The 15,066-nt window shown below is 41.7% G+C and overlaps 1 protein-coding gene across 9 annotated transcripts in view; it reads right to left on the bottom strand.

Annotated features, from left to right (window-relative positions):
• The window catches only part of PKHD1 (PKHD1 ciliary IPT domain containing fibrocystin/polyductin), a 473,530-nt gene that overhangs the window by 440,148 nt on the left and 18,316 nt on the right, over positions 1-15,066 (bottom strand). For 8 of the 9 annotated variants that reach the window (XR_005217861.1, XM_037842918.1, XM_037842911.1 and 5 more), the window contains exons 11-20: positions 14,692-14,762; positions 11,787-11,888; positions 10,257-10,352; positions 7,440-7,581; positions 5,078-5,192; positions 3,866-4,144; positions 3,193-3,282; positions 3,015-3,105; positions 2,127-2,269; positions 586-713 (exon numbers count right to left, since the gene is read on the bottom strand). Coding sequence is in view for 8 of the 9 variants with exons in the window: in XM_037842918.1 (XP_037698846.1) it covers positions 586-713; positions 2,127-2,269; positions 3,015-3,105; positions 3,193-3,282; positions 3,866-4,144; positions 5,078-5,192; positions 7,440-7,581; positions 10,257-10,352; positions 11,787-11,888; positions 14,692-14,762 (1,257 nt within the window). In the remaining variant the exon portion in view is untranslated. Of the gene's footprint in view, positions 1-585; positions 714-2,126; positions 2,270-3,014; positions 3,106-3,192; positions 3,283-3,865; positions 4,145-5,077; positions 5,193-7,439; positions 7,582-10,256; positions 10,353-10,590; positions 10,610-11,786; positions 11,889-14,691; positions 14,763-15,066 lie in introns of those variants that run through there. The other variant, XM_037842919.1, reaches the window with a different exon arrangement.

The following is a 15,066-nucleotide window of genomic DNA, read 5'->3' as shown; positions in this document are numbered from 1 at the left end:
ATCACAATTCAAGTCAATCATTCACACCTGACACTAAACGTCAGCAGCATTTTCAAATTGCAATGTAATTGTGTGTCTTAAGTAGATTATATGTTAAGGATCTAACCATGGAGAAGACTGATACTGCTGGGCATTACTGGACTCATTTAGGTTTAATACCACTTATGAGATCGGTAAGAGACAGAGTGGAAAGAGCATGCAAGAATCAAGGGATCAGGAGGCCTGAATTTCATTGCAGTCTCTTTTGTTCATGACCTGAATTAATTTTGGTAAATCACAAATTCTCTGGGCCCAGATTTTCCTCATCTGTAATGTCAAGGAATGTTCTCTTAGGTCTCTTCCAAATATGATGTTCCATGGTTCTTTCCCTGTGAGAAATGCTTGACTCCTATTAAGTATATTATTCTTAACTAACTGCTCTTAAACCTAAATTCTTTGTCAAGTTAAATGTGTTCAGAGCCCGAGGTTTGTATCTGAGACCCAAATATAAGAGACTGTTAGAACCTCGGGTGGACTGTTGACCCCAAGGGAGCTAATAATCAGAGCTGACTGAATTCCAGCCACAGCTCACCAGAGATTAGCTACCTGTCAGGCCTGGTCTTCACGGGGCTCCAGTCACAGGTGACATTCCTCACAGTGGTTTGAAAGTTGGTCTTGAAGGACACGGTCATCTTCAGGATGTTGTCCATGTCGCCTTTGTATGCAAAGCACAGCTATGGACACCAAATAAGTCCTTCAGTTCCACTGGTGCCAGAAGCAGCCATTCGGCCAATATACATAGAATATAGTCCACCTCCCTAGAACCTGGCTACATGATGTGAGATAGCCCAGTTCTACCTGGAGATAACCAGTCTACCTAGAGAGAGGAATAGTTTGATTCAACTGTTATTTATTCAACAGAGAGACAGTAAGTGCTAGCACTGCGCTTGGCAGTGAGGATTCTAGAGTATCTCATTTAGAAAACTCCTGGCCTGACCAAATTACCTGTGCAATGTAGCTAAGTAAGTCACTTAATCTCTCTGAGCCTCAGTTTCTTGACTCTAACTCCCCAGCATCCTTGGTTTCTAATTCGGAATTAAGTGCAAAATTTTTTTGACACAAGTAGACTTTAGAGCAGGATTTTTTCAGCTTCAACACTATTGACATCTTGAGCAGGATAATTCTTTGTTGGGAGAGGGGAATCTGTCCTGTGCATTGTAGGTTGTTTAGCAGCATCCCTGGCCTTCATCCACTAGATGCCAGGAGCAATGTACCCCCTCCCCCCCCAACACACACACCATTGTAACAACCAAAAATATTTCCAAACATTGTTAAATGTCTCTTGGTGGACCAAAAAGCCCCAGCTGAGAACCCCTGATGTGGAGTGAAAGTAGAATGAAGGGCAGTGTCCCTGACATGAACCATTTAGCTCTGGCTGCCTCTGCAACCAGCTAGAGAGGACTTGAAACCACTGCCCTCAGCTCAGCAACCCCAGCAAGGCTCACACTGGTTCCCAAAGGAAAAAATGATCTTCACCTCTTTAATGAAGGAAGGCAAAGCTATCGAAGCAAAGAATATAAGATGTGTTCAAGAGATAGGTCAGTAAATCCATCAATAATAACAATAACTATAATAAAAAGCAATAACCGGACTTCACTGAGTGCTCACCCCTGTGCAAGCACTTTACTAGATTACCTCATTTACTCTTCACCACGATCCTGACAGGTAGACCATATTATTATCCATTTTACAGCCGAGTATACTAAAGCATAGTGCACTCATGGGTACAGGGTATAGAGTCAGGATTCAAACCCAGGGAGTGTGACTGCAGAGTCTGTACTCTTACTCCTGGAGAGCAAAGAAAATACTGGAACATATGTAGACTTCCACAGGCCTCACAGCTAAGAAAGGCCTTTCCGGATAACAACTAACCAGTGGGAGATGGGGGGGTGTCCATTCAGTACACACCTGAGACCACAATTAGGAGGCTTAAAATCTCAGCCTGGGACACATGGGCAAGTCACAGCAATCACTACTTTATCCTTCTGTTTTTCAGCCTCAAACCCAAAGAAATAGTACCAGTCTCTCCCTAATGCCTCACCTTGTCACTTCCTTTCTACTACTGGAAGCACAAGACTGCTACTTACATGTGTGTACTGGTCTAGCTGATAGCCTTTCTGGGCAGCTGGAGGTGTGAGGACAAGGTGTCGAGGCTGACGAAGGCTGAACCTTCCACAGAAGGGCTCTGTGCCACTCGTGAGGTCCCCATCGCAGCTGGCAGCTTGTAGGCCTTGGATGAGGTTTGGATGAAATAGAATGTAGTTTAGATGCAAAGACCAAGAGGGAGGTAGGCACAGACGTTAAACAAGACTGAGTTTCCCAACATGTGTGCAGGGAATTGACTACAGCTCACATGGTATTAGCCCCTGTGCCCCTGGAGGAGCTAGACGGGGCGTGGGGTAGCCAGTGCTCCCCAATGAGAAGGCTCCAGCTATGAGAAACCCATTCTGTCTGCCCCAGAGCACCGAAAACATATTACCATGTCTATGCGTACCACCATGTGGAAAACTGTTAAGAAGCAAGAGACAAGGAATGTCAACTGAAATTTGGTTCACCTTAGTAGTGTTTTAAAAAAACACACCCTCACATTTTAAGAATGTTTTAAGATTCCTCTCCCACATAATAATTCCTTTAGACAAGATGCAAATCTGATTAAACAAGATTTGTATGATTTTACTGTTTCCCATCTATATCTTTTGCCCTCTTCCCAATTTTTGAAATGGGAAGTGGGTTGAGTGGTGCTTTGCTGCACCTAATAGCTCAGGAGGAATGCCCCATGCTTCTGTTGATGTCCACACCAAGCGCCTCCCACCAAAGCGCGTAGCTACTCCCTTGGCCACGCAGTATCCATATCCAGTTTCCATATCTTCATTTTATTTTCTTAGCACCTTAGAGAGGCAGTGAATAGTGTTCCCACTTTACAGAAAAAGGGAGAAGGCAATGAGGGTCAGAATTTGCCAAACCAGGGACAATACCATGTTCAAATCCAAGCCGGAGAAGGACATTAGCTGAAAGGGGTTCCAGTTTGCATTTTACTGCAAGTAACTCCTCAATGGCTGTTTGAATCTATTAAAAAGAAAAACATGCCATGAGTTCATGAATAAAGACCACCCCTAGATCCCCCGACCCCCATTATCTGAAGAAGACCCCCACCTGATGAGCTGTGGCATTTGCAGAGATTGGCTGGCTGGAGACATTGTCCCAAGTAAGCAAAAAGTTCCCTCTGCCAGATACATCCAACATCTAAAAATTCAAGAGTGACCAGATGAAATGAGTATGCTAATTAAACTAGAGAGCCTATCTAGAAACATGTCACATGCCTCCTTGCCTTGCTATTACCTTTTCCTTATAATTTCAGTTTTATAATTTCAAGTGTCAGAAGTGAATGAGAACTTTTCTTGTAATAATATAGTGTCTGTCTCCGTAGTTATGTTATCCCCTCCACTTTTCTTGAGAGTGTGGGACCTAAATGTTGCCGTTGAATGCAAAACATTCAGCCCTTCTCACCAAGTCCTTTCTCTCGGTCCTGGCCACTGGCTTGCCACAGTTCCTCCACGCCTCACTAAATCTCTGCTTTGCTTCCAACGCATTACCTATTGGGTACAATTCACTTTTGCTATGGAATGAGAACTATATATAGCTTTTAATCTCTTATATCACTTACTATTTTCTTCTTTAAAGATTCTGTTCCTTTGGCAGCAGAGTTATAATTACAACTCAGATTTCCAGCCTCCCAGCCAATGATCCTTCTACCTGGCTAAGATGATTTTTCTTCCAGAGTTCAGCTCCGGAATTTAGCCCCATGGAACTGGGAAGAGACACAGACCTGTATTTCAGGAAGCCTCTGGGCATGGACTCGGATCTGGTGCTTCTCCCGGAGGTATGTGCTGATCACGTTGGGATTCAGCCAGGTGTTGTGGATCTGGACACCAATTCTCACCCCACTGCTGGGGGCTATCCCAACATGCTCTACTTCCAGGTAGTACTTGGCTCCACCTACCAACTCCAACTTGGGGGTCTTCCGTTGTCTGGTCCCCTCATTCACGTTCTGCTCCCAGGAGTCAAACCAGTCAGCAAGGCCAACCCTGATGGAGGCCACTTTCATCTGTGCATGAATAAGCATATTAGGATCAACACTAGGAAGCTTCTGGGCTTTCTCAAACAAGAAGTGTCTGGACAGCCACCAACAAGGGAGTTTTGACCTTTTCCACAACGGAACCCTCCCTGAAGGGAACCAAGATGTCTGGTCTTCTTTTCCCAACAAGTTAGCCCAGTCAACCTTGGACCTGTGGTTCTGTGTATGCTTCTCCACCCTTGTCTTTCTCTCTCTCTGTCTCAGGATAAATACTCAAAGGAGGCTGGATGGACCATGTCTAGAACAGGAACAGCCAACCTAAAAGCTCAGGTTTATATGATGCTGAGAATAAAGCAGTAGTAAGCTCTTTGAGACCTAGAATGATTTTACTACATGACATTTTCCCAACCATGCAGCAAAGCAATTTCATAGAAACATGTCAATGTTTAGAGAAAAAATGTTGTGGTTGTCAATGGCAATTGTGAATTGTGGCTGCCTATTAAAGTTATATTCTTTTCTCCTTTGGAGTTGATGGGAATATTCCTTCATATGGCTGGCTACAACCATACCCAAATTCAGTGGAAAAAGCACAAATCTTGGAGTCAGACAAACCTGGATTTAAATCCTAAATGCTCTGTTTACTATCCAAGTATCCCTGGACTGGCTACCCAATTGTTCTAATCCTCAATTTCCTCACCTGGAAGATGGAGATAAATATACATATCTCACAGAGTGAGACAAGGTATATAAAGGTCTAGTATAATACCCGGCTTGCAGTAAGTGCTCAGTAAACAGTAGGTGTCATTACATTCAGCCAAATTCATTTTCAACAATTGAAAATCCCTAATCAACTAGTGGCATATTACAACAATCTGTAGGATGTGAGAGTTTTAGTTTTGATTTTAATTTTCTGGAGTGATGGTTTGGAGACCAAGAAAAGGAAAATGAAAGGAATGTGAATACCTTGGTTCCTGGATTCTCCGACAGACTGAGGTACAGGGAAGCTTGACTGTCTGCCTGGATCCAGAACGTGTAATTATTTGTCTCTGGGGCCACAAAGAACCCTCTGAGCCGTGCTCTGGAAAGCAGAGGAACAGAGTCATGCAAGAGCTACCAAGGCCTGAATCACCAAACCAACAACTGGTTGCCATTGTACTTTGTTTTCCTTAATGTTAGCCAGGAAGAAAAACCTGATTCTCATATCACAATGCAACTGGCCAGAGTACTCTAGACACAGCTATTCCTGTACCACCTGCCTAGTCTCAATATCCCAACCATCCTCATTACCCAGGCCTCAAATTCCTTCTCAGGAATTGGCATGGTCTTTGGGAATGGTGTAGCTGTAGCACAGGACTGTATAGAGGCTTAACAGAAAAAAAAAAAAAAAAAAAAAAAAAAACTAACACAGCCAGTATAGGGCCTGGCCCATGGTAGGAACTCAGCCAACAGTAAGAATTATTCTTATTAAAAATCAAGAGAGACCACTGAGCAATTTGCTCCGAGATACCAGAAACTTCAAAATCTGCAGAGTATATTTTCCAATTAAAAATATCCTGGGCCACAGAGAAGAGTCTATTGAAGGTAACAACAATTTCAAATGTAAAAGCCATAAAATGGAACTTTAAAAAAGATTGCAGGAAATTTTATGGAACATTTTAAAAAGAAGATTATTTATATATATATACATATATGTTTAATTTTAAGATAAATCCTAGTAACATAGTATTAGAGACAGATATGGCTAAGAAACTGATTAAAATACCTGACATAAATATTTTCTGGTTATGTTATTTTTTTAAGTCTTCAGATCATTTATATAAAAGATTTTTAAATTTTTCTTTAATATGCACACGTTATTTTAATCTTTAGAAAGAACTTTATTTTTGAAATTAGTTTTTGAAAATAACTCTTTCAAAGGTCTATCAATATAATAGCATTAATTCATGGGTCCATGAATAAACATCCCTATTTATTTATTTATTTATTTATTTATTTATTTATTTATTTTAAAGAAATAAATGAGAGGGGAATGGAAAAGAAGTTGCTATCCGGTTTGTCACTACTCAGAAGTCAGTTAAAAGGAAGTACCTTACAGATTATGGAGAAACTATTTTGTTCTTTTGTCTTTTAAGGTGGACTGGCACCTCCAATACCTCCTTCCCCTCACCCACTCACCCCTACACAATGAATATAACTGATAGTTTTGCTTTGAACATTAGTAATGGTCTTCAAAATCTGTTGATAATGATGCATTATTAGGTGCTACAAGAGACTACAAGTTTCTGCCACTTTAAAACCATAAATTGGTAGGTTAAATTTTATATATATATATATAGCTGGACTATAAAATAGTACATAGCAGTACTATAATATATAGCATCTAACTAGTAAAATTGGGGGACAATGGAGATGCTATTCTACTCACAGAGTATCTTCCCTACCTTGGCTTCTTCAGCACCTGAAATTCCCTGCACAGAGGACAAAGTCTTTCATTCCACATTTGAGTTGAGTCTTAAAATGCTAATTATTTTTGGAGGAGGTCACAGACTGGCTGAAATTCACACTCAGGGTCATGAGCAGCATACAATCCCCCTCTGAGAAGGATTTAAAAGGAGAGATCTATCACAGAGCAAAGGATCCATCCCTTTATGTAAACATGGAGAGCACACTAATGTGTGCCTGCATAAGTCTCAAACTCTTTGTATTTTTAAGCCCACTTTAGAATTCTAGAAATTTTGGCCACATCCTTGAAGGGATTAAAAAGACTCAAAACAACACTGAACAGGAAAACAAAAACCATAATCCTAATGTATTCACCTCCAAGAAAACAATGTCTCCCAGAGCCCATAAAAGCTTCCCCAGCAATTACGCCAGTCATTAGGTAGATCTTCAGCACTGGATGGTTGTTCTAAAGAACTGTTTGCTGCCCTGACTTTGCTCCTTCATGTGCTCAAAGGGAAAAAACTTGCACCTTTCTTCGGCATCAGCCAAATGTTAGTGTCATCTGCAGCAAGTGTTATCCTGCCCTCTACCAAATCTCCTGGCCTACTCAGCTCAATATTTCAATGGATAGTGGTCTCTGAAGCAGATTGTAAACTGAGTTGTAAAAAATAAAAATTTCACATATTGATCAAAATTTAGTACTGCACCTATAAAAGGTCTACACCAGTTGAGAACACTGGTCAAACTGTTGTTGACTTGATTGGAGTCATAAAGTCTCTCCTAGAACTTTCACTTCCTTACTTATCTCTATCCTAGTTTCATCGAAGCTAGTAAAGATACTTTTGACATGGATTCCCCACTGTTCCTGGGCTCTACAACATACCTGAAAGGTTGCCCTTCCTTTGACCAAAATCCAAATGGAGAACTGGCATTAGGGACAATTTGCCACCAGTACCCAGGGGTGGCTTCATTAAGGTCCAAGTCCTCAGTGGCATCTCCAACTTCAAAAAGAAGCCCTCGATTGCCTGGAAGACATGCACAACTCATAAACATCAGAGGGCATTCCTCCTCAAATTGGGAACTGTTTTACTCGAGATTACAGAGTGAGAGACGATCCAGGTACTGTCTGTAAAAATGGCTCAACCAACGCCCAGGTGGAGTTGTCCTGTAAGAGATTCTATAATAATGTAAATATTCCAGAGGGCAGAAAATGCTCCCTGGTGTAGAATTTAGCCTCCTAGAAAGAGGTAAGGAAGAGGGAGGGGAGAAATATTCTCAGAGGACCAGAGAATAGGGAGCCCTTTTTAATCAGAGTGCACAGGGAAGAGAAAACAAATGCTGTGGGTGAATAAAAAGAAGGTCAAGCACCCATGTGCTGTGAGCTTGACTTGTCTTTGTGCCTCCTGAAGCCAGCATGGACTTCATTATCTTTTAAGGTCCAGTTCAGCCTGAGAATTCTAGTCCCTAAAGCCTCTTTTTCTCCCCAAAATTGACAATCGTATTTTTCACGTGGCTTGGCCCTGTTTGGGAACCTGCACAAAGAGACAATTATGGGTCATCCTGTGATTGTGTGATATTTTAATTACTATGCTTATTAATCTGTGTTTGATATTAAGCACACCCTGATGCCAGAGGCACAGGTGGAATTAATATTGGATACTAACTTGGAGTGGGGGTAAAAGCTCTGTCAAATCCCAGCTCTGCCATTTACTAGAACTGAGAATAGCGCTTAATGCTCCTGTGTCTTCATTTCTCAAGCACCAAAATGAGGATAATCGTAAAAAGAGATAATATACTAAGGTCTAAGGAAGTCTGAAATACACACACAAAGAGTCTGAAATACAGAAAGTGCTCAATAAAGGAGAGCTACCTTAACCATTTTTTTAACTACTACTGTTGTTTCTAGTTAACACCTAAAAAGAGGAAATAGAGAATAAGCAGGAAAATAAGAATATATTTTAAGAATATTACTTTAAACCAGGATTTCTCCACCTCAGTGCACTACTGGCAATTGGAGCCTGATAACTACAGGTTGAGGAGCTGTCCTGTGCAGTGTCAGATGTTTTGTAGCATCACTGGCCTCTACCCACCATGTGCCAGCACCACCTCTCCACATTTGTCTCCAGATGATGCCAAATGTCCTTTGGGAGGCAAAATCACCCCCAGGTGAGAATCACTGTTTCAAACATGGTAATTTGCCCTACTTGCATCGGCAAAAAAAAAGAAAACTTCAAAAGCTCTTCATATAGGACAATTGTTAACTAACTCTCAAAAACAGCTGCATTTAGAAAATTATACTACCACTACCCAAGTAGCTAAAGCAGAAATGCTCAAAGAAGGAGCATTCTATTTCCTGACACACAAAACATGCCTTCTCTCAATCACTGGTTTCAGTAGTTTTGTTTCTCTACATGGGAGCTTTCTCTGAGTAAAAACTGCAGATCTGGGACCTGGAGAATTCTCAAGCTAAAGCTTTGCATGCATTTTCACACCTGGTTGGCCTTTCCTTAGAAAAATTTCTTCCCCAGCAGGGCAACTTTCCTTTCAAGTGCTGAGTCTCCGGAGCTGACTGCCTAAAGTTTAACTATTAAACCAGCCTCTTATGGGACAGGGAAAGAATACAAACTTGCAACCTGGGGTTCTGGGGTGGGTAACAGGCCAACTGCCCTTTGTCCCTAACTACACTGAGCCTCCAGATCTCAGCAGAAACGAGAACTCCAATGTCATGCTCTTAATTTGCAGCCATAAGGTCGAAGCGCAAAACACAGAAGGACAAGCAGAACGTCTTGTCTCCTCCATTTCTGCCCACTTAAGCTGGTGGCAAGGTCACAATACACCCCCACTTTTCAAAGTAGTACACAGCTACTCTAACCGAGAAATTAGGAATTCACAAATGATTATGATTACTGAATCATTATATAGAGGTTTTTCTAAATTGTAGAATAGGCAGAATACCTGAAAATACTGAAACTCAACTAGTCTCACCCTTGTTTATACTTTCTGTTGTAACGATTATCCTAGCCTAGTCTCAGCCCTGTTTATCCTTTCTATTGTACTGTTTACACCCCCATCCCCCCTTGTTTCAATCCATAAACCCTGAACTCCTTAGACTCAAGGAGACAGATTTTGGGGCCACAGGCCATCTGCTCTTCTGCTTCGCATGTAGCATTAAACTCCTTCTTTCTTCAAAACCCCAGTGTCATGGATTGGCTGTTATGCACATCAGGTAGAGAACCCACCGCTTTTGTCCAGTATCATTTCCTGTAAGGGAGAACTAAAATTTAACAGCACCCGTTCTGCCCTGCTCTCAGCTTGTTTGATACCTGTTGTTACGTGCATAGAAGAGCCCACTCTAACGTTCTTCTAGGACAATGGGTACGCGACTGACCCACCCTAGGGAGGGAGGCAGTTCAGGTTTTCCTCCAATAGCACTGACAAGGCCTTCATGAGCCAGTTACGTTTCTGGATCACAGTGTCCACTAACCTTCACTGACCATACATCTGGCTTGGGTTAGGCATGCACAGTGCTGCTAAACATCTGAATAAACCTAAAAGCCTCTCTGGTATGAAACCCATGACAATGGTATCATCGGCCCGGGACTCACTGAGCTAGCCAGTCAAATGTCAAAGACAGAATTCAAATGCTTTCATTTCATTTCTATTCCCCAGCCCCTTGTGGTTAAAAATATAACTTCCTTACCTGCCTGAGGAGCGGTGAGCCTTGCACCTTTTCCTGGAGACCTAGTGGTACACTCAATCTTCCTGGGAGACACACGTCTAATATCACATAGAATGCCTGAAAAGAACAATTTACATATATATAAATATATATATACATATATATATATATGGTACGGGAGGGCGAAAACAGACTGAAGTGGACTGGCCCCTATTCTAAGACAAAGGGCTAGATGTGGATAGTAGAGCAAAAGGTGTCACCCAGTTGATGGAGGGCAAAAAAAGGCAGAGCACAGAGCAGTAGAGCATAGAGCAGCTTGTAGGAATCAGAGAGAAAACAGTGCGATGATACTCACTGAGGATGCACTGAACCTCCTTGGGAAGATGAGGAAGCAAGTATGACAGGAAAGTGTGAGGAGACTTTCTTGCATTCTTAGTGTCAGCATCTAGAGAGGTAGCCCACCTGGCAGAATAAAAGGTCCCACAAAAGGAACTGTTAAGGAGGCATTCTAGAAGAATCTACAAAGCAAGCCTGCCCACTCCTGCTTTTCTATACAGAGGGCTGAGGAGGAGGGTAGGGAGAAGAGTTGCTTTTAGCAAGAGGAGTCCTTTGTGCAAAGGCAGCTGTACTTTTCCCTTTTCTCCTCCATGGGGAAATCACTCAGTTTGCCCCACACCTGCAAAATGGGGATGTGTGAGGGAACTGCGCACGAACTGAGCATGTCTGCAGGAAAAGAAGATTGTTCCCTGTAACAATCAATTGCAGAGTTTCAGAACCTCAATCCCACCTAGTCTCTACTGTGTACGGGTAAAGTAAGGTGGCATGACAAATCTAAAGGGGGCTGTGCCAGTTTGGATAGACTATGTCTCCCAGAAAAAGCCATATTCTTTAATGCAATCTTGTGGTGGCAGACTGATGAATCTTTTTGTTTAGGATGTGATCTCTTGATGGAATGTTTCCATGGAGATTTGTCCCTGCCTATTCAGGGTAGGTCTTCATTAGTTTACTGGAGTCCTTTAAAAAGAGCTAAACAGGCCCAGATGCTTGCTGACGCTGACACTTTAGAGATGCTTGGAGATGCAAACAGGAGGACATGTAGCTAAGAGATGAAGCCCAGAATTTGCCCCGGGATATGATAAGACAGGACCCCCCAAGTACTTAGAGAGAAACATCCTGGGAGAAAGAACCAAGAACACACAGGAGATGAGAGAGGAGCTGGAACACAACCCGGGATCAGCAGATGCCAGCCACATGCCTTCCCAGCTAACAGAGGTTTTCCGGATGCTATCGGCCATCCTTCAGTGAAGGTATCATCTTGTTGATGCCTTAGTGTGGACACATCTATGGCCTTAGAACTGTAAATTTGTAACTTAATAAATCCCCTTTATAAGAGCCAATCCATTTCTGGTATTTTGCACATGGCAGCTCAAGCAAACCAGAACAGGGGCAAAGTTTGCTTCCTGCCCACACCCACCTTATGCTATTGGAGATGCATACTCTCCTACAGCATTTAAAACAATGAACTATTTTCAGCCACTTCAACTTAGTTACCCGCAATTGTAACCTGGGCAGGATTGTCAAAGAAATCTCCTGTAATTGTGATGTCTGTTCTTCCCCCAAGGCTCCCAGTTTCTGGAAACACAGAGAGTATTTCTGCAAGAGAAATAAATAAAAAGTAAGTTTCTGATTATAGACTAGGATGTGACCCCAGAAATAATATAATAATAGAAGTGATCAATAATTTATTTCTAATTATAGCTTTCTAAGACCAGCAACAATAGGAAATTTTCTTTTCTGGTAAGTCATTACAACATATATAATAAGAAAAAGACTATATATATACATATATATATAACAGGATCAATTTTTAAAAGGTTAAGAAAATTACAGAGTCACTCATGGAACCAGCAAAAGCCCCCAGCATACCATGGTACTTTTTTAGGAAATCTGTCTCCTAACCTACAGGACTCTGTTTGCAAATTAGAGAACAAAACTTTACCCCAATTGGAGGAATCAACTTTAAATGCACCAGGTAAGGCCTCAGTTCACCCACGTGAGCCTGCAATTTGCTCTCAGCCAAAACATGTCTTTGGTACCCTTCCACCTCCCCCGTCTGCACCCGCCTTTCCTCTTTGTGCACTCACCACTTTGTACCTCGTTCCTTCACGCTGCCTCCTGACAGTTTTAAAAATCCCTTCCAGTAACTTGCCACATATCCCCAAGAATTTTACTTTTTCTGATGCTTTCCACTCCTTTGATGGAACTTCAACAGTTCTAAGTTTCATTCCCTCAAGGGGAAGACTGATTTTGTTCTCTGATGAACTGAAGGTGCAAAGAGACTAATCATGAATGGTTACTGTTCCAAAACATGAATTTTATGAGAATGTTTCCTATATAATGTTTTTTTCCCATGAGACAAAGCATAAGAGTTATTTGTGAGCAAAGATCAATCCCCTCACACTCAAATATTAAAATCCATCACTAATAATAACAATAACCCCCTTATTTTAACCTGCTATTTTATATATTTTTCAACATTCACCTATGTGGTACCAGGGATATACAGATGAATGCAAAATATCCCCTTTATTTCCTCAAGGAGATCAGTCTAGTAAGGAAAAGCTGGTACAGAAAAATATAATTATATCGCAGGTTAGGGAAAGTAGAGAGAGAAGGTTTAGGAGTGGGGTAGGCATATGGTGAGGTAGAAGAAAACCTTCTAGAGATGGCATCTGAATTAAATCTTAAAGGATGATTAGGAACTGGCCACATAAAAGGAGGAAAGAGAGGACAGAGGCATTGAACGTGAGCAACAGACTGAGTGTGAAGCGGAGAAATTGTACAGTGCATGTGAATGTTGCTGGAATATAAGAGAGAGGTGGAGCTGGAGAAGCAGACAAGGGCATCAAATGTGTGTTCAATGCAGAGTGGAGACAGCTATGTAGAGCTGGGATCAGAAGGAACCACTAATGCAGGATGGGGCCAGGCAAGAGACAATGGAGCCTAAATTAAGGCTGTGGCTATGGAGATACAGTGGACACATCACATTTTAAAAAGGTATGGGAGGTAAAATTGGCAGAAATTGGCGACAGATGTGGAGGTGACGGAAAGAGGGAAATCTTGGAATCCCAAAATTCTTTTTTGTTCATTTATATCTTTCAACAACCCTTGGAAATAGAAGGACAGACTCCACTTTGTCCAGTTTATAGGTATTTAAAACCAAGCTCATTCAACTAGTAATTGAATGCTGGCCTTCAAGGAGCTCAGCCTAAGGCTAGTGGCAGTTGTCCACATCCTCTTTCCATAGAGAGCTGCCTCCTCTGCTAGGAAAATGTTCCGATCTGTGAGTCATCAACCCAAGAAGACACTGGCCCCAGAAAAATAAAATAGCATATGATCAAGACAACCGTTATCCAATCTGGCACACTGAGGTTCAGTATTGATGGGCAGACTCGCAAAGCATCTTGGGAGGTGGGGTGAAGGGAACACTTCACACAGGACATTGGTTAGATGCACTAGATTTGAATTAGAGCTACAAGTTCTGGCACTAGGACCTTTGGGCAACTTGCTTTGCCTCTCTGAGTCAGTTCTCATCTGTGAAATGGGGCTAGCATTACTTTCCTCATAGTTCAATTAATTAAATATTGAGACTGTATGTAAAATACTCCACAAGGGCCTGAAATCCTCCTTCTTGCTGCTGTTACTAACACCACCACCTTAAGTGTGTCATCAAACTAACCCCAAAACAGACTGTTAAAAATAAAGGCAAGGCCCAAAATTCAACTGTTGCAGGACTAGGCTGTTTTAGAGGGTGAATGGCACATGCCCTGAGACCTAGTAAGTTTCCTGCATTTTTGGCAAAGGTAGACTCTGGTGCTTCTGAAATCTGAACATGGTAATACAGACACTTCTTCAGCAGCTTTGTGATCCTAATTAGCCCTAGAATCTAAGTACTATTCTTTAGTAGCCAACTTTGAACTACTGAATCAAGTTCATGATTTCATGCAAGTTTTTTATTTTCAGCATTAGACTTTAAGCATGAAGGTTTACTGACCAGATGGCAATATAAGAGCAAGTTACAAATTGTAGAATGAATGCTCAGAGGTGAAGTGTAAGAATAACTGCAAAAATGTGCTTTCAGATTTTTAAGTGCCGCTGCTTTTCTTTTAGTTTTTGGAACATAGAACAAGGCATGGCTCCTCTTTATTTCATTCAGGCTGTATCAATAAACTGTGTAGAAGTCTATGATTAAGGCTCTTTTAATTCTGTAACTAAAGCGGACACTCATATAAGCAACTCACTGTCACGCAAAACCAAAGGGCCATTCATGTTTGTAGGGACAGTGAGTGAGTGCCTCAGGTGTCATGGGGAAATGGCTGGAAGGAAGAGTTGGACACTGGGTGAGACAAGAGGGAAGCGGGATGGGGAATAAGTACAGTATGAAGGGAAGTAGTACCTGAGTATGTCTGGTACAGGAAAAGGTCCTGTTTGGCACTGATCAGCCAGGCATCCTTATGTATTACTGACCTTCAAAAAAAGACAAAGTTGGTTTTGGGTGAAAACAGCAGCATCTACTCTGGGATTGAATTTTTTTAATTTTTGACTGCTTAAAAGGAAGATCATGGACTAACTGCTAGTGACCTTAAGAATATTTTGGATACCAGCTCTCTCCAATGATTAGAAGCCAATACCACTGGGGCAAAGTTTGTTTTATGATCTGTAAAATTATTGTTAAGGGAACAATAATAATACTTTACAGGGCGTGACAAGCATTAGATGGAATGACGAATGTGAAAAGGCATAGTACTGGGCTTAACCCATAATGGACATG

Source organism: Choloepus didactylus, chromosome 7 (genome assembly GCF_015220235.1).
Source record: "Choloepus didactylus isolate mChoDid1 chromosome 7, mChoDid1.pri, whole genome shotgun sequence".
Taxonomy (NCBI): domain Eukaryota; kingdom Metazoa; phylum Chordata; class Mammalia; order Pilosa; family Megalonychidae; genus Choloepus; species Choloepus didactylus.
This window is presented reverse-complemented; position numbering and strand designations above follow the sequence as displayed.